We start from the raw sequence: 21,071 nt of genomic DNA, 5'->3' as shown, positions 1-21,071 counted from the left end.
GGCATCTGTTCATTGAGAAGTCAACATTGTACAGATGGATAGAGTGTAGATTGTGTGTGTGCATGCGTGTGTGTTGAAGAGTGCTGACAGAAAGACAGAGGAGAGACAAAGACAGAGAAAGAGAGAATAGAGACTTTGCAGTTGCGTCACAAATCTCCAAGCAACCACCTGGTGCCATCAAGGAGGTCCATTGGAGAATTGTCTGTAAGCAATTAATGGCTAAATATGTATCAACTGTGCCAGAAAAAGAGAGATACCTGAAAGAGATTGTTGTGAAGTGGATCTACTCAACTTATGCTGTTCCCACACTCAGTGGACATCAAATTCAAGGACTTTCTGATTACTTTCAAAGTCTTCTATGATGAAATTCAAGGACTCAAAAATTGTTGAATGAATGAATTTAGGTGCTTTTAATAAATAATCAAACGTTCAGCTATCCATTCATTTTCATAATCTTTTAAACCTTTATTTTATTTTCTCAAATCCACAAATTTTCAAGGATTTTCAAAGCCTGTGGCAATCCTGTTAAGTAAAAGTGGATGGCCTGATGAGGTAGATTTGTTGATGCAGGTTACTGTGTCAATGTTACTTGTCTTTAGCCCTAATCTCCATTTAAAACACTATGAGTTGAAGAGTCAGTTCAGTTAACCTGAACAAACTGCTGTTTTTTGGGGATTGTTAGCTAGCTAACTAGCCAGCATGCTAATTTAGCAAAGCAACCATGTTATAAGTGAATTGTCTGATAAGGTTGATTTGTTTCCAAATTACTGTGATACAAGAAACTGTTTAGAGCTTCAAAAGCGTCAGCTCAGTTAACCTAAACAAATAGTTTGTTTTTGGCTTTGTTAGCTAGCTAACTAGCCAGCAAGCTAATTTAGCAAAGGAACTAATTTTAATGTTAACATGTGACTACAAACTACTATTAACGCTAGCTTCTACCAGATATGTTAGCTAGTGTGAAAATTTAGATGTGTTAACAACAGTGATAGTTAGTTGACCCTGTGGTTAGCAACAATCTCACATTATCTACGAAAAATTGATCAGATAGCTATCAGTGGCGATATTATCAGTTCCCGGTCAAAAAGAACACAGAAACCCATGTCTATTCCATTCTGTTGAGACGGCCAAGTTTTATGTTTAGAAATGCAATAATCACAGCCACTGTTGCCCAAGAGCTGAGGACCTCCAATATGGCCGCCGTGTGTTTTGTCACCTGTAAGCCCTCTATTGATGGAGAGAGAGAAAAAGACAAAGAGAGGATTTGGGGCAGGGCAGAGGAGCCACCATACTTGGCCACGAACCTCTGTGCTGTGACAGCATTATGGAAATATCATCTTTTCCCCACAGCCAAAGGAGCTTGACCGTCTGACTGCCTGTATTTACATTCAGAGGAGACCACAGAGTGGCGCCTCAAAATGCCTGAAGAGCACTGCATCAATACAGAGCAGTGTGTTTGCTTTCCTGTCGTACCTCTTACTGTTTTGGAATATAAATGATTTTGCATAGAATCTAATATTTATGCTGAATATATATATCATGTTTTCACAGATCAATGAGTTTTTTCGGCTTACCTTGTTACATGACCTGGTGAACAGTAGAATAGAATTAATCTGGTTTAGCAGCTTAAATAACATACTGGACAAGATACCGTATTTTAATACACTGACTCAAGCTCTGGTGCAGCAAACCTGCTCTAAATATAGAAGGACGGCCCATGAGCAAAATAACACCAACCCTGCTTTATTTACCAGAAGTAGCTGTAGATGCAATCATGCTAAGTAAATAGGCCTCTGCTTATGACAGTGCATAATGACAAAATAACAAAAACCAATTACAAAGGGTAGAGAAGATGAATACACTCTGCTGCCCTGTTGTAATTGCATGGCGTTTTCTTTCGTAATATAAGATGTGTGAATCAGCATAAGGTCATCCACATTATTATTATGTGAAAATGGAACTCTGTGTTGTTCAACAGCCATAATGCTCAGATTTTGTACAGGCTTTCGTTGTTATGGTGGCTTTTCAAAACGCTAAATAAATGTGTTTAGTGGGAATAGGCAACAAGGCAGAAAGGAGACTCACTTTTGGAGAACCTGGGTGGGTTATCGTTGACGTCGCTGAGGGTGATGTTAACAGTGGTGGTCCCAGCCAGCCCCCCCAGCTGGCCCCCCATGTCCTTGGCCTGGATTAGTACTTGGTACTGTTCCTTCACCTCTCGGTCCATATTGGGCAAGGCTGTCTTTATAACCCCTGGTGTACAGCCAGATTGATGAGCAAAGCAGATCATAAAGGGAGGGAGGGAGAGAAAGAAATAGGGGGAGAGAGAAGACAGGGAGAGCGAGGGAGACAGAGAGAGCGAGATAGAAAGAGAAAGGGGAAAAACATGTGAACAATAAAATTCCCTGAAATATGTTTGGCGCCAAATGTACAATTTACTCCGCTCCGAGAAGCCCACTTAGAGAGACTCCGCAGTAAGAGGCCGCACATGTGCCACTGACCAAGGCTGGAATGGAGGTCATTTCACAAGTGGGAGACACTTGACATTCAATAGGGAACTTTGGTGAGGCCATATAATGATTCACTTGAGGATCAGAAACCCTGAGATCAGAGAGCGTTTGTACTGCAGATTAATAGCTAGGTCAGTGGGAGGTTGTCAGGCTAAAAGGAAGCGCTGAGCGTAGGTGGGTCTGCACGTTTTCCCTCCTCTTATTCCACTTAATATGGTGAGGATGCCGCATTTGATCCACAGTCTCCAAACGTGTGTGAATACAAAATCAAACACCATGTTGATTTTTGACATTCCTGTCATCTTTTTTTTTTTTTGGAGTTGTGGCACGCCTCTGAGAAGGATCATGCTGGGATGTGCATGGTGATTTAGGTGTGTTGTTCCCCTTCCTTTTCTCCCCCTCGCCCACTTTTATTCCCTAAATGTTTGTTCCCATTGTTGATGTGTGTTTGGAGATAGACGCCGGCCCAGCAGTGCAAACATTTATTTTAACAGTTTGATTTTCCTGAATCAGTATGAAATACAGTCACAGTATGCGCTCTGCAAAGCTCAGGGATGAGCAGCATAATCAGCAATAGATTCCACCGTATCCCCCTGTGTGATATGTATGAACCTATTTTCGCATGCTTTGAACTGTCCCAGATAGTAAGCCAACAGCGGCCCACTACTGGCAAACACTGGAGATACAAAAGGTGTTTTGCTCATCAGATTTACAGAAGCCATCCACCGCTGCCACTCTATCACCATCTCGCTCGCCTTCTCTACCTCTGACGCCCTCCTCCCACTCCAACAATGTGCAGCTGGAAATGAATTAACACTGTCAATATTGCTGCATAAAATGTCACCATGTTATATCTTTGTTTGTCTTTCGGCAATTTAAATTCATGCCAGCTGCTATAGTGGTTTGCTGTCTGACTTTGCAGCAGCCATAGCACATAGACTCAGAATCAGTATCCTCGCGGCAAACAAAAAAAACACAGCAGTTTGGGCACATTCTGGTGCTTAGACTGCCAGTTCATGACTTCACCTGACATTTGGATGCTTTGAAAAAAACTGATGACATCTAACCGGGCAAGCTGTCAACTGCCATATGTAACGTGGTAACGTGCAAGGTCCTTTTTCTCCCAAGATCTGTTTTTTCCTTATTTTTATTTTGGCAACATCTTTGCTGCGAAGCGGTAATTACTGTGGTGTTTTCACAATGTATTTCCCAGAGATCGCTTGTCAATCAACCAGCGTGGCAATTTACTGTGGCATCTTTTTCCTTGGATTTCCTGTTGATGCAGTTTGAGTTTCTGTAGGTGGCGCTCTTTTCTTTGTCTGTTCAGCCATGGTGGCTATCACTGCTCATGCTAACTACCCAGTTCTTCTTCTGTTTATTCCAAACAAACTGCTGTTGCTGAATTGATGAACTGTGTATACGCTGAATCACAACTGCTATATCAATTGCCGATAGACAGTACCAAATGGAAATGTATTTATATGAAAATGTCATGGTTTAATACTTTAACTTTTGTACCTGTTTTAGGGTCGACAGAGAAGTATGGCTGGCCATGGAGGATGCTGTACACCACTCTAGCACTGTTTCCATAGGTGGGGTCATCTGCATCTGTGGCTGTCACTTGAGTCACATACGTCCCTGTGAGGGAAAAAAAAAAAAGTTGAATTTATTTGATTTAATTTTTTTCCTTCCCAGACCGATATCCACACTCATTGAAATCCATTAATTTACTGACTGATCTCATTTGACACGATTGAATGATGGATCGCAATTCATGAAGCTACGGCTAACGCTGGAAGTTGAAAGTCCTTATTTGGTCTGGATCCTAATAGAGTGCATCGAGGAGGTATGTAAAGAATGGTGCTGGGAAATTGTTATATCTTTCTGATGTAAGTTTTTGATTTGCACATTTGTAGCATTACTAAGTGGCTGTTAGTTGAAATAAATCAGGGGTAAAGAGTCTCTTTGGTGCAGCCATTCATTAAGCAATGTCACCATTAAGAAAACAAAGGGCCATGGCAGGAATAGTAGTAAGATGGCAGTCTTCCAAATTCCTGGGACAAAGTAATTACTTGTTGGAGGTATGGCTCATCCCCTTTAACTAGCTGGCATTGGAAATTCCATAGCGTTAATGCATTCCTTATTTACCATTTTTTCTTTTCTTTTTATATATATATTTTCTACTTATTTACATATAAAGGATAATACCCACAACAGTCCTGCTCCCCACCCCCACCCAAAAACATAAGGACAAGAACACAAGGACAAAAAAAAAAGGGATTTTACAATATGCATACATACACATATAGAATAACTGTACAAATACATGGATGAATGAAATTAACAAGTAAATCAATCAATAAAATAAAATATAGTAAAAGAGGCTAGGAGACATTAGAGTTATCTGTCTAAAATCCCTCTGAAAGTGGTAGTGTTTCTATTTCTATCTCTAAGTAAGGTTGCCAAATCTTGATGAAACTTTTCTGTTGATTGCAGATTTCCAAAACCCATCTTTTTATAGAGATCTACTCAAATTCAGCAGAAAATGTGAGGTTTTAGCAGTGTAACCAACAAACATCGGCCTTGCCAGCCAGACTATCTCATCATGAGTGTATAACAGCGAGAGACACGCCTGGTGTCCCAGTCGCGGATGGGCAGAGATTCTCCTGAAAGATTAGTTGTAGACAGGTTGACATAGATGCCTTCACGCGGCAGACAGCTCCATGCACGGCTGTATCAATCAAATGCCTCTGTAGCTAAAAAACATGCTGTCTAAAAACATTTAACTGTTTTAAACTACAGGATATGTAGCCTGCTTGCTATGTACAGGAGACACTGATATGAGGGACAGTGTTTCGATGGTCACTGCAGTGTTGTGGTAAGCTCCTTGTTGCCCGTAAAGAGCTGATATTAAACAGGCTTTGCAGTCTGAGCAGATGGTAACAATGGCATTAAAACATTAGGTGACAGAGATTAGTGTCTCAATCCTCCTTAACAAAGCCACACATGCCCGATTAGGCATACCGGAGTACGGCTGCATCATGTTCAACACTAATAGGCTAGAGAACAGACAACAGATGAGATAATATAATCAAAACCTTTTCACTTCTGCTATTTGAAATGCTTTGTTTGAATCAGTTATTTCCTAAAAAGAGCTTTGCACCATTTCCAACACTGCAGTTTCATAAGTATTCACTCTGTGGGACCAAAAGAAGAAAATTTCTGGGGTTTTTGGGGTTTCTGGTCTGATTTCAGCACGCTCTCATTTCTCTGAGGAAGACCGTTCAGCTCCTTTCATCTCATTAATCTAATTAACAGTTTCAAGTGTTTAAACATCCACTGATGTACCGCAGCACCATTTACTCAACATACTGTAGCAGCAAATAACAGGAGAAGAACAATAATCACAAATACATTCCGATTTGACCTCTTCGTTGAGAGGAATCAGTTTTTGGCTGCATTTGGCATTTTTGGCTGCAACACTGTGCACATATCAATTTAATTCAAGACACGATGAGCCAATCTCTGTAGTCCACTTCCATGGTCAAACCAGCCATGTTTTAGATCAACTTGAAAGGCTCTCTGATTCTGCAGTAAACAGTTACAGAGCAGCGTGTGATTTAGAGTGCTCACGTAGGCTGGGCTGTTTTGTTCCTGCTTTCTACCCGTACTCTGGAGACCGCTGATTTGGAGTTCTCTATACGAGGGTTTCGTTGCCATTCAGATCAAGGGGAGCCATTCTCCCAGTGAATTACCTTGATCTGTTCTCCCTGGGGGGAATGTATAAAGACAACCCTGTGAAACATACTCAGGGCACACCAAGAATAACTGGTTCTCTGAAATGTCAAAATCTGTTGGGGGGGGAGCGGCTTTGCCCCTCTGGTTATACCTGTGATGCTTCTGAGGCGCCTCTTCTTCTCTAGCAACTTTGTGCATTTCAGCTCAGTTCAAGAGGAGAGGAGAAAGAAAAAAAACTCTCTGTGCAAGGAATTCAAATCTATTAAGGCAAACATTGATTTCTCCAAGTTAAGTGGACAAAATGAAGTCGCTGAAGATGGTCACTTACCTACTGGTGACATCTCAGGGACGCTGGCCGTGTATGGGCCCTCCAGGAACTTTGGCTCATTGTCATTGATGTCTTGGACCTTAATTACAAATTCTGATTCAGGCTCTAGGGGCCTGTTGGTGTCGATGTCAACAGCCTGGGCGCGGAGGGTGTAGTAAGGCTTCTCCTCCCTGTCAAGACTCCTTAAGGCATGGATGTCCCCCGTTGTTTGGTCAATGGTGAAAATGGAGCCAGCCCCGTCCCCAGAGAGAGTGTACTTCACCGCACTCTCCCCCTTATCGAGGTCGGTGTGCAGCTGCAAGACAAAAGAGGAAAAAGACAGGTTGAATCCAAACAATGGCACAGCTAATGATTCATTGAAAGCACTGGGGGAGAGCTGTCAAAGCACACTAGTTCATGAAGAGAGTCAAGGAAACTGACTGAGCATCAAAGAGCAAATTCATGTCTCCGCAGAGATCTGCAAAACAGTAAGTCATGAGAAAAATAAAATTATCTCACTTTCAGAACGTTTCACAGATTAATGAGGCTAAATCTCTCATAAATAATGTATTCTCTCAGTGCAATTACGCCGCAGTGATAACTCCTCGACGTCGCGCAGCCATTTCTATTCAAGCATGACTCAAGAATCTTCTAATATATGAGATTTTTGTTCTTGAAGTAACAAAGATCAGACTGTGAAATCTAGAGGCAAACACTAGTTTTCCGCAAGAATAATTTTTAACACCTTTGCAAATTCTGACTTCTCCAGCCAGAGGATATCTTGTTTGACCTAAATATACAGAGGGGCCACAGCACTTCTCTATGTACAATTACTAGACAAACACATTCCTGGCCGCCGGCACTACACCTATTGACATGGCAGTGATTTCCTCTTCGTGGAGATCAGTCATGTACGACTCTCAAATATTCAAAAGGTTATAATGCAATGCGATCATCACCACATATGGATTTTTTTCCTACGTTGCCCTGATATCAATGGCATTGAATTTGCACCAGCACTCTTGTACACCGCTCTCGTTCCAAGAGGATGGGATGCAAGGTGAATGCAATTAACTGCCTGGTAGGATGGAAAACCAGCAGTACTCTGGGTCCCGAGGATCAGGATTGAGAACCACTGACCTATAGCGCCAACTGTGTCAGGACCGCCACTGCACTGAAGACTACAGCCAAACTCTACATATATAGTCCTATTTTGGAAGAAAACTCAGGAGGAGAGAGTGGCAGTTTGACAGGTTTATTCAATCTGCAGGTTGGGAGCCAAGGAACTCAAAATCTGGATGATTACACAGAGTTTTATAGGGTTGAATGATAGAATAGAATAGATAGAATATAATAAAGCTATTGGTCAAAAGGTATAAGGTCATATGGACAATGAGTTATTGGCATTTGCACATTCCACGCTCACAGTTCTTTGAGAAACACACAAGATGTTACTTTAGAGTTTAATCTTATATATGCGTTTTTATTCTTCTTGCATTTTTATTCTTGTCTTTTATAACCAATCTCTGTAAAGCACTGAACTTGAGCTATAATGGTGAAGCAGATTCAGTATTCTTGAGTTTTAGGCACTTAAGGTGTAAATATGGGTGAGCATATACAAATGTTGCTTAGTATAGGTACTTTTCCATTTCTTTCCATTTAATTTGCCCTGTACACTGTTAATAATTACTGGTTAGCACATACAGTACATTATCCTAACATTAAATAATCCTACTGTACACTGTTAACACCTACAAATCTGCAGAGTAAAACTAGCAGACTTTTCACTGGGTTTATTCCGGAGTAGTGACTGGTTTGATGTGGGTGAAGTGTGGAACAGCCTTAAAATGACATCAACCAAGTCTCAAATAACTTGTGGAACTCAACTGCCATTTCCTATTCGGCTGCCGGGAAGCACAATCTCTCACCTGCCTCCTCATCAAGTTGCCATCTGCTGAAAAAATGTTGTATAACATGTCAGCTGCAGTACTGACAATCCAAATTAGATGATCAATTCTAATTACAGTATATTAGAACAATTGCAGTTTTACGAGTACCTACCAGTGTAAAATCACTGTATTTTGAATGGAATAACCATGTACTCTCCACAGCCTATGATACTATACGAATGATTCTGATTTCCATCTTGACCCAGTGATAACTCAGGTTTTGCTAATTTATTTGAACAAAGGCATCAGACTATTAGTGGTTATCTGCAGGGGCATCACAGGCTTCACAGCTATGTTTTGTCCTCACATGGGAAAGCTGACACGGAAGGAAGGAGACGGAGAGAAATTTATGTGGGTGCTACAGTACATCTTGTAGTCTATAAGTGGGAGATGGCGTGAGTTGAGGAGTTGAGAATTTTTTATACGTTTGTTGCTGTTTTATCTTTTTTAAGTCCTTGATTAAACGAGGTGAGCGCTTACTGTGCGTGAATTTATTATTTAGATGACCATGTTTTCTCATCGGTGAAACTGTTGTATTCGTTTGTATAAATGTTAAACACTATTATTGTATGGATATCACCATTCATTTTAATTTAATTTATAATACAAATGCTGATATAAAGATGGGAATCACACACTTTTGGGCTGCAGAACCAGGTGTTTAAAAAAAATAAATTCTATTTGCTGCTTTGCTGCATGGTCAAAGCTTGGTGTGACTATGTACTGCTTTAGTTGTATACAAAGCTCTTCATGGCTTAGGACCGGCCTACATTACAGACTCCCTGCTGTTCTGTTCCTTCAAGACCCCTCAGGTCTTCTACTGCTGGTTTGTTAGAAGTACAATACCCCACTCAAAAGAATATTGGAGATGCAGCCTTATCTTATCTTATCTTATCTTATCAAACTATAGTTGGGGTATCATTAACCTCCATTGTTGGATGCATGATGCTGATCGTTCATTCTTCCCAATACAATAAAATTCTCCTCGATTCATATGTTAACACTGAACATCTATACCGTAATGATGGCCCATTTTTTTGCCATCTGTGTAAAAGAGAAACAGCATTGCTGTAATTCACATGTTAACAAGGCAATAGTAAACATGTCCCCCATGAATAATGCAGTTCCCCCCCTTGGTTGGCCCCTTTTGGGCCAATCAGTGCAATTTTAAAAAGTCTTCAATTAAAAATCCTTCATACTTAAGTAAGATTGAACAGACTAAATCACTGCCTTCCATGGTTATAATGAATTGAATATATTTGGCCTATATTTTGAGTTTGTAAACATAGGTTTTGCTTTATGCGCATTCAGAACAAGTCTCAGACATAAGGTAGCTTGTACAGTGTTAAAAGCCACTGACACACTCAATGACCAATCACTTCAACTTTAACAAGGTTTGCAGCACAGCACAGCAATGATCGCATCATCCGCATACAGATGAAGATTATGATTTGACACATTTTGTCCTAGATTATTAACATGAATAGCAAATAACAGAGGACCACGTTCAGAACCCTGGGGCACTCCTTTACAGACAGATAACATTTTTGAAGTGAATTAAAATTGAGTGTACTGGACTCTATCATAAAGATAGTTTACAAACCACTGCACTGCTTGATTTGAGAGTCCTACACCAAGCAGTCTTTGATTAATAATGGCATGATCAACAGTACATGAAAAGCCTTGTCAATTTCTATTAATAGGGAGACATACTGTTGCTTATGTTTCAGACAGCAGCAATATACATTTTTTTACATTATATTACAGTGACTTTCATCATAGCTAATTTTCTTTTGAACATGTTACACAGGAGGTGGCCCCATTTGAGATAGAAGAGTGGCTTTGTGGTGAGAGAAACCGTCCTATACCGTCCTATATAGAAGGCCAAATGGTCAATCCTCACAATAGCTGACGGGTCCCTGGTGAAGTGTTCTTGAAAAAGCCAACCTCCGCTGAACATGGTCCTGGCTGCCCTGCACTCTGACCCCTCTGGTGAAATCTGTACATGAATGTGTCTCAGAGAGCTGTGCGAAGAAGAACTTTCTCTGTGCATAGTGCTCAAAATAACACCAAAAAAAAAAAAAAAAAAAAAGACTGGCAAGTGGTATTTCTGTACATTCTCTATGAATGGACTCTCTGATCTAGTAGCCAGGCACATAAGCATTTTGCGGATCTAAAACACTGGAGGAACTGGGCCACAGATTTTTTGTGTTTTCATTTAGAATTAGTGTGTATCATAATGATGGAGAGGGAGATTAAACAAATGACTCCTTCGATGTGATTTACCAAGACAGAAAATGATATTTCATGTGCTGAGGAACCATGTCTTAAGTCCTCAACCCATGCTAAATTAGCCTAGTGTTGTGTGCTGCATGCTCATTGTGTTAAGTCTCCAGCTGAGCAGAATGGACAAAGGGATGAGGAAGAGGAGAAAGATGAACAGGATGATGATGTACCTCCAGGCCGGGGATGGAAGGCATACAATGGGAAAGGGAATGCAGACTTGTTTTTTTCTCAACTAGTATTAAAAACAAACAAATGAACATAAATAAACAAACAAAAATCTGTTTTTACCAATACAGAAATAGCAAAGGCTCTTCATGTTTCATATTCAATGCAACGATAGATGAGGCAGCATGTCCACACACGCATATCTCAGCAGACATAGTGCCAGTTTTCACTAGATTTTTACTTTATTTTTAATAGTTGAAGCCTATAGGAAACTGTAGGAAAATTGTCTTAACAGTGTATAATTTATTCTATAACATGTATAACTTACCTTCAGTCTTTGCTTTACCAAATATCATAACACAAGTCATGAAATAGCTTAGCTGTAGTTTTTCAGGGAAGTAAAAAAGTAAGCAAAAAGAAAAAAGATTCAAGAAAAACTTCTGAATATGCTGATAAAAAGATTTGAAAGTATCTGTAGGAACAGGGAGACAGCTTTTACTGCACCGTCACATTAGGTATGCTGTTAAATGTGCCTACTTTTAATTCACCTCCAAAAAATATTGTTCCTTTTTTCCCCTTGAGTCTGATGCCACATTTCAAGCATGGTCTAAGTACAGCAGGTACTGGCAAATTGGTTTTTTTTATTATTATTTTTTTTTCAGTCATGGTTTGTGCCCTTCTTTGTAGATCCAGGCCTCAATCTCATGAATGTTATCCCGATTCAGGAAGTAAAATTGGTCCTAAGCTGCAACAGACACAAGTACATCCTGTAAGGTGGATGCAATTATTTGTTGGTGTACTATGAAATAAACCATCACTGTCTATCTATGAATAATGGAGAGGTTACATTTGATTGCCTCACTTGGAATGACAAAAAAAAAAAACATCAAAAATATGAAGAAAAAAAAAACCAACAGCTTGGCATCTATTCTTCACAGCTGCAGTTTATTCAATACAGGTACTCAGGAGAGGCACCTGCAAATCGATTCATAACTGCACAATTAAAGATGAAAAAGAAATGCAAATGCCAAAAAAAAAAAAGAATAGGCACATTGCCTCATTAATTAGAAGGAAAAGTTGACTGATATTAATTAAAAATTCCATTACTCTAACAATGGTAATCAATTATATAAAGAGATTCATTAATAGGGAGGCAGACAAGGGCCCTTTTTAAACTATACAGCACAACCCAATGGGCCCAACAGACAAGCTGCCAGAAGCTTCTCAACAGTATGTCAAAAGAAAATAAGTGATTTTACTACAAAAAAAAAGAAAAGAAAAAAAAGAGCCATGGTTGGCTTGTAACATTTATTTTCCAAGCTATAACACATGAATCAACAAAACTAAGTCTGTGCGTGCTGAATTCAAATGATGGAATTAGCGATAACATTATGTAAATCCAAAAAAAGGCAAACATACATTTGGCTAACATATGGCGCATGTGCAGAAAGGCAGAATGAGAGGAGGGGAAAGTGAGAGAGCTGGGCGGTAACATACACACAGCACGATATCTGTGTTTAATATGGCTTTAGAGAGGTGAGAATTTCCTATATGCATAACACTTTTTCGCTTTTTCATGATCGCTGTAATTAGCGAGTGAGATGAGTTGCTCTTCTCACGGCATCAGTTGACATAGCAGCTATAAAAAGAACGGAAATAAGTCTCTTGTTATCATCAAAACTCTCACCTACTGTGAGCGTAATGATGTTTATGTTCATGAAATTTTATCTTGAATGATTGCTCCATGCTCAGCACTTCTCATGCCAAGAAAGACTAACATAAATAATGTATTTTAGGCAATTAGCTGATGTTATTATCCACAGCAAGTTTCAATGATTGAGCAGGTAGGGGTTCAACGTCTTGCTCAAGCACACTTTGCCGGGATGCATGGATGTTTATGGACATAAATTAGGTGTTTCAAACCCTCTGACCTTTAATTTACAGGATATTGTCTCTAACCCAGTGATTCTCAACCCTTTTCATATCAAGGACCCCTAATTTAGTCCACATTAGAGCCACAGACCCCCATTTGATGAGATTTTGTCTCTCGCACCCAAATCTAAGAATATTTTTATTGTCAGATATGATTTTGTCCAGAATCCCATGACAATCTGTGTTGTAGGTAGAGAGATAACAGTGAAACTATGATCAAAACAGTCCTTCTTCTACATTTTCTAATTGTGTTAGCTTGAAATGATGAAATAATGGTGAAGTTTAACGATTCGTAAATTTGCTAGGGACCCCCCTGGAACCCCCTCAAGGACCCCTGGTGGTCCCCGGGACCCCACGTTGAGAACCACTGCTCTAACCACTATACCCTGCCTTTACTGTGTTGTCTAGAACAGCCGAAGCAAAGCAAGATAGTCAGCCAGTGCATCCGTCTGCTAGTTGAAACGAAAAATTGAAAGATATAGACAGGTCCATAATTGATTACTTATTAACCACCAGTGCAGAAAACTTCTCTTGACTGCAGCTATTCAACCTCTGGTACAAACAGGGAAATATAGCTTGTTTGCAGCGGCTGTGGCACACGCAGACACACACCCAGAGGATAGTGATTGTGCTTTACAGGGGAATTCTCCTCCAGTGCTGTGGGCTCGTTCAGAGAGAGAGAGTGCAACTCCACTGAACACCGTTGCTATTTGCAGGATTCGCGGCGCTCGGTTCCTCATTGGCTATGCAGTAGACTCGCATATTGATTAATTTGAGTGATTTCGGTGGTGAATGTAACCAACCTCTGTAGAAAACGCTATAATTGGATTTCTGCAACCAGGATTACGTGGGCCTCATGTCAGGAATGCATATGGAAGCCGCAACTGTTCACAGATAGCGAGCCAACATTGTCCCCCTGAATGGGCCAGCAACCTTCTAACAGCGAAGTGAATTTACAAATCAGTAAACATCCTGAAAGAGCGTAGTTGTTCTTTTCCGCCTTGGAGCGCCATTTACTGTGTCGCCTGTTTATGTATCCGTTTGAGATGGTGAGATATTTCCAGGTATAAACTTCCAATATAAACTCAAGTAAATGCAAGTGTTTTGTTTGTGTTGGATTTGCAACAACCCCGGTCTTTGTTAGCACCTCTCGTTCCTCTGCTAGTCCTGTTCTATTCTCCTGCTGTTCCTCCACTGCTCTTGTGCTCCTGTCCTTCTGTTGCCACCTTCCTCATCCCACTTGAAATAAACATGAGAATAATTATGGTAAATCAACTTATTTCATTAAATACATTGATTTACGTCGTTTAGCGAGATAAACACCACTGTGATATTCTGTAGGTGAGCAGCAGAGAGTGACCTCAACATGAAAGGTCCTCTTTAACTCTGAGTCAGTCCTGTGCTACTATATAAGATGTCAAGATGTCCCATACAAGTGGTACAAGACAAACTCCTGTAGACATATTGTACTCGGGGTTCCCACACATTCAATTCAAGGACTTTGCAATGACTTTCAATGTCTTGTTTGGTGAAATTCAAGGACTAAAAATGGGCATGTTTTGGGGGTAAGACATGTCACTGGTCAAAATTAAACATCAAAGAGGTGGGAGACAGGACTTTGACAAAGCAGATTCTGCCAATTTATAATTTATAATTATTGGTAAATGTATTATTTTCTTCATTCCATCGGCATACATTTCCTCCAACCGGATTTCAGTGTTACACTTAAAAACACTAGTTTTTTATATTGTCAGAATCTGCTTTGTTCGCATTCGTTAATGTGCTCGAAGTGTGATTTTCAGACCTGTTTTGCCATATAACGGCATTGAATGGAGAGAGAAAAAAAACACAATTCCCAATCTCCTCTACCGGAGCAACAGATAACAGAATCACCGATTTTGGGGTTATATCATGGCCAGGAAGCTACCCAACCCAAGGTACCAAAGTTCAATATCACTATAAATATCCATCATAGGGATTTTGTGCATATTTAATATAAAATCAAGTACTTTCAAGGCTAAACATTCATTTTCCAAAACGTTTAAGGCCTTATTTTATTTTCCTCAAATCCACAAACACAAGGATTTTCAAGGCCTGTGGGACCCGTGTGTACTTGAGGTGAATAAAGTGAGTCTGATCCATATTTAATGATGGGTTAGACTTTGATCAGGATAACATGGCACGCATGTCCCCCACCAGAATTCAAACCATGAGCTGTTGTTTATCGATGTGACTCATCCATACGCCTCAGTAGCCTACCACTCATCTTGAATGTATTTTTTGGTTCCTATTCATTATTCAGCCTGAATCTACGCCTCAATCCAACGACTCCTCACCCCCTGTCCCACCTGCCCAGCAGCAGGGCGACAGAGGAGCGGCAGCAGCTTGGCACCGTGGCTGCAGGGTGGCAGAAAGTGTCTTGATGCACTGTCAGGCCGGTGCCATGTCATACAGTGTCATGACTGCTGGCGGCACGGTGCGTTTTCGCAGGTAGTCGGTGCGGCGGCGAGCCACCGGTGGAGAAGCCACTGTGGCAGATGCTGCTGGCTTATTATAGCTGATCGATATTGGCTTGCGAGCCATTCCTTAGCTGCTGACAGCTAGGTTCTTGCTATCTGGGTTGTGACATGCCTCAGTCAGGTAATAGGGATGGAGCAAAAAAAAATACACAGACTGAGGAGCTCGCCAGGATGCTATACTGCTAGATATGCAACTGCTGGAAGTGTGTGTGTGTGTGTGTGTGTGTTAGAGGGAGGGAAGACAAAATGGGATAGATTGACAGATACAGTGTGCATCACAACAGATAGAAGCAGTTCGGCTGGATCCGGCTCTGAAGCTGTATCAGCTGAGTTCAGCGCTCGCCACATCTCACCTGCAGCAGTAAACAGGCATTCATCAAAACTCTGACAACAAACATCACATCCACTGCTTGTAGACGGATGAGGTTTGCAGCCAAGACTGTTGATAGTATCGTTACCCAGATCTGAAGGGACTAATGTGATGCTATAAGCGGCAGCATTATTCCATACACAATTACTGCAGGTTCAACAAATTCATTCTAATTATTAAAGCCTATGTTGTTTTTTATGAGATGATCTATATTTTGCATAGAACACAACATGGTGTAAGAGTGATGCCTGACATATCACATTAACTTACATGATAGTTATTGATCTTCGAGGCTGAGGTTGAGGCTTGATTCCCCTTTTCTCATATCACACTTGATTAAACAATATAGCAATATTGATACAACGTACAGAATGTAATTTTCTGCCTAGAATCACAACAATATCGCCCATCAATGTCAAGGTACAAATAGAAAATGTTGATCAGGCCAGTAAGTGATACTGATTGGGACATTAGCGAAACATTTGGAAATATGTTCCAGGCAATTCGTGGGAAAAGTCCATTACCAAAGAGGACAAAAATATATGGAAAGGTATTACTTTGGCAGGACAGATGAACGACGTCATTAGCTTTCATTTCAGCCGCTCTTTTCACAACTTCTCACGACATTCATCATCAACATACATTACACTTGTAAATGCCCTCAACTTCTTAACATGTTCTAACGAGCAACTGAATCACTGGCAAACCTCATGCATAATTTTCAGCGGAGCAATCCTTTCAAATTACTTTGCATCTGACACCGTGAATTACTTTGGCACCAGATTTCTAGATCAATTCGGGGATAGTATGAAAGCGATCTTGGATGTGTGATTATGCCAGTGTTTTTCACTTTTGAACGTAATCCACACATTTCATCCTGCATCCAAACATATTTCCATAATTCAGCGTCCAACGCCTGTCATGAAATAATTTCAGCGACATTGATGCATCTAATCACTGAACACACACACACACACACACACACGCACTAGTATGCTATGCTCCCTATCTCAGTGATTGCAGTATTGTCGTGTCAGACACTCAGTTACTGCATTAGACATGCTTCATGGGCATCATGGATGTATCAACAGGATAATTGTCTGGCACTTTGCTCGGACTCTGCACTTAGTAACCTTGCTCAGCTTATAGGTCACTGAACAAACCTCTGCATTGGAACCGGTACAGAGCATTTAAGTTATGGAGCCTGTGATTTTGGAGTAAATGTTAATTAACTGCCGGCGTTCAATCAGCCCCACTGAAGTATTTTACAACAGCGGCTATCATCATCATAGCACTTATATGGGGATGCAGCCTTTTATGAGCTCCTGCATGTTTGGAAGCATTTTACAGCTAAATTCCACAGCATTTAAACCGAGGCATCTTTAATGACGTGGAACGCGCCGTAGTTTAGCGCTGGTAAGGCTGGTAAATTTCATATGGCCAGATGATGGAGTCTCTCTTTGTTGGGCATGGTGATCAATCAGGGCATAAGTCTTGTTGAAAAGGTTTTTATGTCCTGCTCATAGGTTCTCATTGATAGATTAAATTGCAGGCTCCACACCAGTTATAAATCTCAGCCAGATGTTGGGTGTAACTGGGAGGAAGAGCCATCAATAAAAAGAGGGATGGTCTTTCCCTGGCAAGCGAATAAACAAGTTGTGGGAGAAACAAGGCTGCCCTTTCCAGCAAAAGTGGCGTATTGACTTTTATTTAAATGAGCGACCTTTTCCCTGAAAAGTGTGAGGAACGGGGCATCGGAGCATGCCGCCGCACGCCATCGCATGTTCAGTATTGTCATAAAGGCTAGTATCCGAGATTTTCCTTCCATTTCCTCGGCCCTCAGCATGACTATTCTCTAAATTGATTGGTTTCTGTTTAATCTACAATGCATGTCATTGTTATGGGCATGAGAAGTCTTTTCTGAACATAATGGCCGCAGCCTTGGTGAGTTTCTATGGAACTGATTCCCTCACTGCATTTTCTTGCCAGCTGTATAATTTGTTTGGTCCCCTTTGAGTGAGTCTCACACGTTGCCTTGCTCTCATGTTCCCCCGACTCATGTGAAAAGAACGTGGCTCTGTGGTGTCGCTTTTTAGGGGAGGTGGCACAGTGGAGTCCCACTGAGCACAGCCTTTTTAGATACACTGTGAATCTAGAGAGCAAGCCACCCTCATACAGGTCCAACCAATCCTTTATCAATCAGGTTGCAAAGGATAGGATTCTGCTGAAAGGCTCTGTATGGTCTCTCTCACTGCGGTCTCTCTCTCTCTCTCTCTCTCTCTCTCTCTGCCTTTCTCTCATACACACAAAGTGCTGTTTTCTTCAGCCGATGCTGCTCATATATTCAAGCCTTTATGTGCAATGTGCTATCACAAGTTGAAGTCAATAAATTAATAGACAGTGGTTGAAACAAGGAATATATTCTACACATTTTCATTAATTCCCTTTTTGCCTCGCCACAAAACGCATCCACTTCAATCACAGAGACGCACTGTATCCTGTGTTGACAATACAAAATTGTACCATTGAGTCAGTGAATTGAATCATTGTCAGCGGCAGCATCACAAGCCTGGGAGATGTGTTGCTTTTGATTACGCCTCCAGCAATTGTAAGTGGTCATTATGTTTATCATGCATCAAACTGACAAGCACAGTTCCTTAAAGTGGGCTCTGAATGGTCACACCACTATAATTCTAGGCAAAATAGGACTTTTTTGTGTCTAACAGCCATTCATAACCATTATATTCAGATGGAGACTGCCGTGACGGAAGAAATAAATGCTGGAGAGTAGCTGCTGAACTCAGCGGAGAGTTTAATAGAGACTGAAAGGAAGGAGCTGGGCTTGATATACAGCCACACAACCAATGGCAGTTTTTTTTCTTGCAGATTACCATTGCTCAGCATAAGAAAAGCTACAGCATTTTCTAATTGTGACGGCACAAGGTTGTTACATTATGCCCTTAAGCCATCTGGGCTTTAATTGCTGATCTGCAATGATATACTTGCTGTCAACAGAAGATTGTCAGTATTTTTTTGGGTTTGTTTTTCCCCACATGCAGGCATGTATTAAATGTGATCTCTTGGTGCTCAAAGTGATTTCTAATCAATGTGTTTTTGTGGTTCCTTTGTATCGCAAGTGACAGAATAATTATTTATGTCTCTTTAAAACCGTTAGAGGAGACACAGTGGACTGCTCTCTTATGACATTATAAACGCTTGTTGTTGTTTTTCTCTGTTTACTGTTAATGGCAGTGGAATTTGGGATTTACACTACACCGCTTTTCACCCAGTAGAGTGGCCTCGGAATAATAGCTTTCTAATTTCCCAACCTCCAAGAGAACCCTTGGTAACAACCCCCCTTTTTTTCCAAGTACCCTTGGTAGACTTCTCCTTTTTATTTACACTACAATTGCTTCTACTGTAGTATTTCACTAGCAAATATGAAATATATTCTCTCTTAATAGCAGAAACATCTTCCACAAAGGAGAGCCTGTGACCTGGAGGTTGAAAATTCAAATCCCCTGGGTGATCACTTTGAGTCTGCGAGGGAAAAAGAAATGAAATAAGCCCTTCCCCGAATAACTGCTGTTGAAGTTCCTTGGAGCAATTGCAGTTTGGTACCTTGCTGAAACAATATACAGCAACAGCGGGCAACAGTATAAGTATGTTATTGACCTGGATAAATAAAATGGGGGTGTGTTGGGCTGCGTCTGTCCATCCGTCCATACGTCAAACGTGAAATCTCGGGTGATATCTCAGGCCACCACTGGTCTGATTTTGACGAAACTTGTAGGGATGATGCACCCTCGCACCGTGTTCCAGCGTTTAAAAAGAATACACTGATTGGCCTAATGGGGGCGCTGTAATTAATGGACCAAATTTGAAATACTGAAAGGCGCTAACACCTACACCATAAATCCGATTGACACAAACTTGCAATGGGGAGGGAAAGTGTAAACCTACGCCATCTGCATGCAAAGAAAAAATAAATCACCATTAATTTTCCCATAGGGGGGATTTTTAGTAATTGATTATAAATTAGTAAGAGCTTGAACTTTCATATATCTGATATTTTGCGACACTGAGGCGCATCAGCTAGGAATGAGATGAAGCAACATTTTTTTTTTTTTTTTTGCAAAGGCATTGTATGGATATGTATACAATAGAGCCACAGCCTTGCTACTGCACTATATTTATTGTGTCACATCTCTAGAATGATGGAGAGCAATCATACTCAGCGGGGTTACACCACGCTCTATGCTTTGTTGGCCAAATTCAAAGCATTTGAGAAGCCAGAGATTTTGGAAAAATCTTGATGAAAACTATAGCGTTGCATTTTGATGCCACCAGATCATTTGAAACACTGAGATAATGATCAATTTCATCGGAAATAAAGGTGTAATTGCATGTTGTGTAATATGAAATGTGCAAACCATTCAGTTCGTATTGATTGCCAGGTTTGATCACAAACACATGACAACTTTCCCTCCCTATATTCACATTAAGCTTTACTTAGAAATTACACTGATTGTCCTGATGGAGGCACTATAATTAAAGGTCTACGTTTCTAGCTCAAATGTAATATCTCACGCACCACTGGTCCAATTTTGATGAAACTTGGAGGGATGGCGCATTTTGGCGCTGCGTTCTGTCGTTTAAAAAATTACACTGATTGGCCTGATGGGGACGCTATAATTAAAGGTCAAAATTTCAAAGGGATGATGCATCTTGTTACTGATTGGCCTGCATCACTGGTGTTTACTTGTTAACCTTCGCTTCTCCTGCAGCATCTGCCAGCTCCGCCTCAGATGGTTAATGAGAATGATGTTCTCAGTCAACTTGCATGGGCAAACAACCATTAAGACAGGGAAATGCAAATTTTGGCAGGAATATTAAGATGTAGTATGTTGTGTACAAAAGCAATGTGAATAGATTACTCCGCTTGTCAGTTTCCACAGCTTGATTGTCCTCAAAAAATGAGGTCGATGCTTTAATGGTATCAAAGCTGAAGTCTAAATTGTTTATTGTGTTAGTCCGACTATACCACAAAAACAAGTGGAAATGCAGACATGGCATATTTTCCCACTGGTGTCACAGAAGAAAAGAAATGCTGCTTTGCTTGCATTCATTAATCCAAAATAGACCAGACAGCCTGTAAAGACGGATAACAGATTTTTTTTTTTTTTAGTTCTCCCTTTCCCTCTGCCATTCCCTGCACTTGTGTGACACAAGGCTAATATTTACCCACACTGCCTCTGCCCTTGATATGATTGCAATGTGAGAAGAGAAGGTGTGTAC

At 40.7% G+C, this 21,071-nt stretch overlaps 1 protein-coding gene across 1 annotated transcript in view; it reads right to left on the bottom strand.

The window, feature by feature from the left end:
• Window positions 1-21,071, bottom strand: part of LOC139914995 (cadherin-12-like) — a 55,895-nt gene that overhangs the window by 32,480 nt on the left and 2,344 nt on the right. Inside the window, exons 2-4 of the mRNA XM_071903469.2 lie at window positions 6,574-6,868; window positions 4,026-4,145; window positions 2,083-2,250 (exon numbers count right to left, since the gene is read on the bottom strand). Of these exons, the coding sequence (XP_071759570.1) occupies window positions 2,083-2,250; window positions 4,026-4,145; window positions 6,574-6,868 (583 nt within the window). The remainder of the gene's footprint in view (window positions 1-2,082; window positions 2,251-4,025; window positions 4,146-6,573; window positions 6,869-21,071) is intronic.

Source organism: Centroberyx gerrardi, chromosome 22 (assembly GCF_048128805.1).
Source record: "Centroberyx gerrardi isolate f3 chromosome 22, fCenGer3.hap1.cur.20231027, whole genome shotgun sequence".
Taxonomy (NCBI): domain Eukaryota; kingdom Metazoa; phylum Chordata; class Actinopteri; order Beryciformes; family Berycidae; genus Centroberyx; species Centroberyx gerrardi.
The sequence above is the reverse complement of the archived record's forward strand: the minus strand, read 5'-3'. Positions and strand labels throughout refer to the sequence as shown.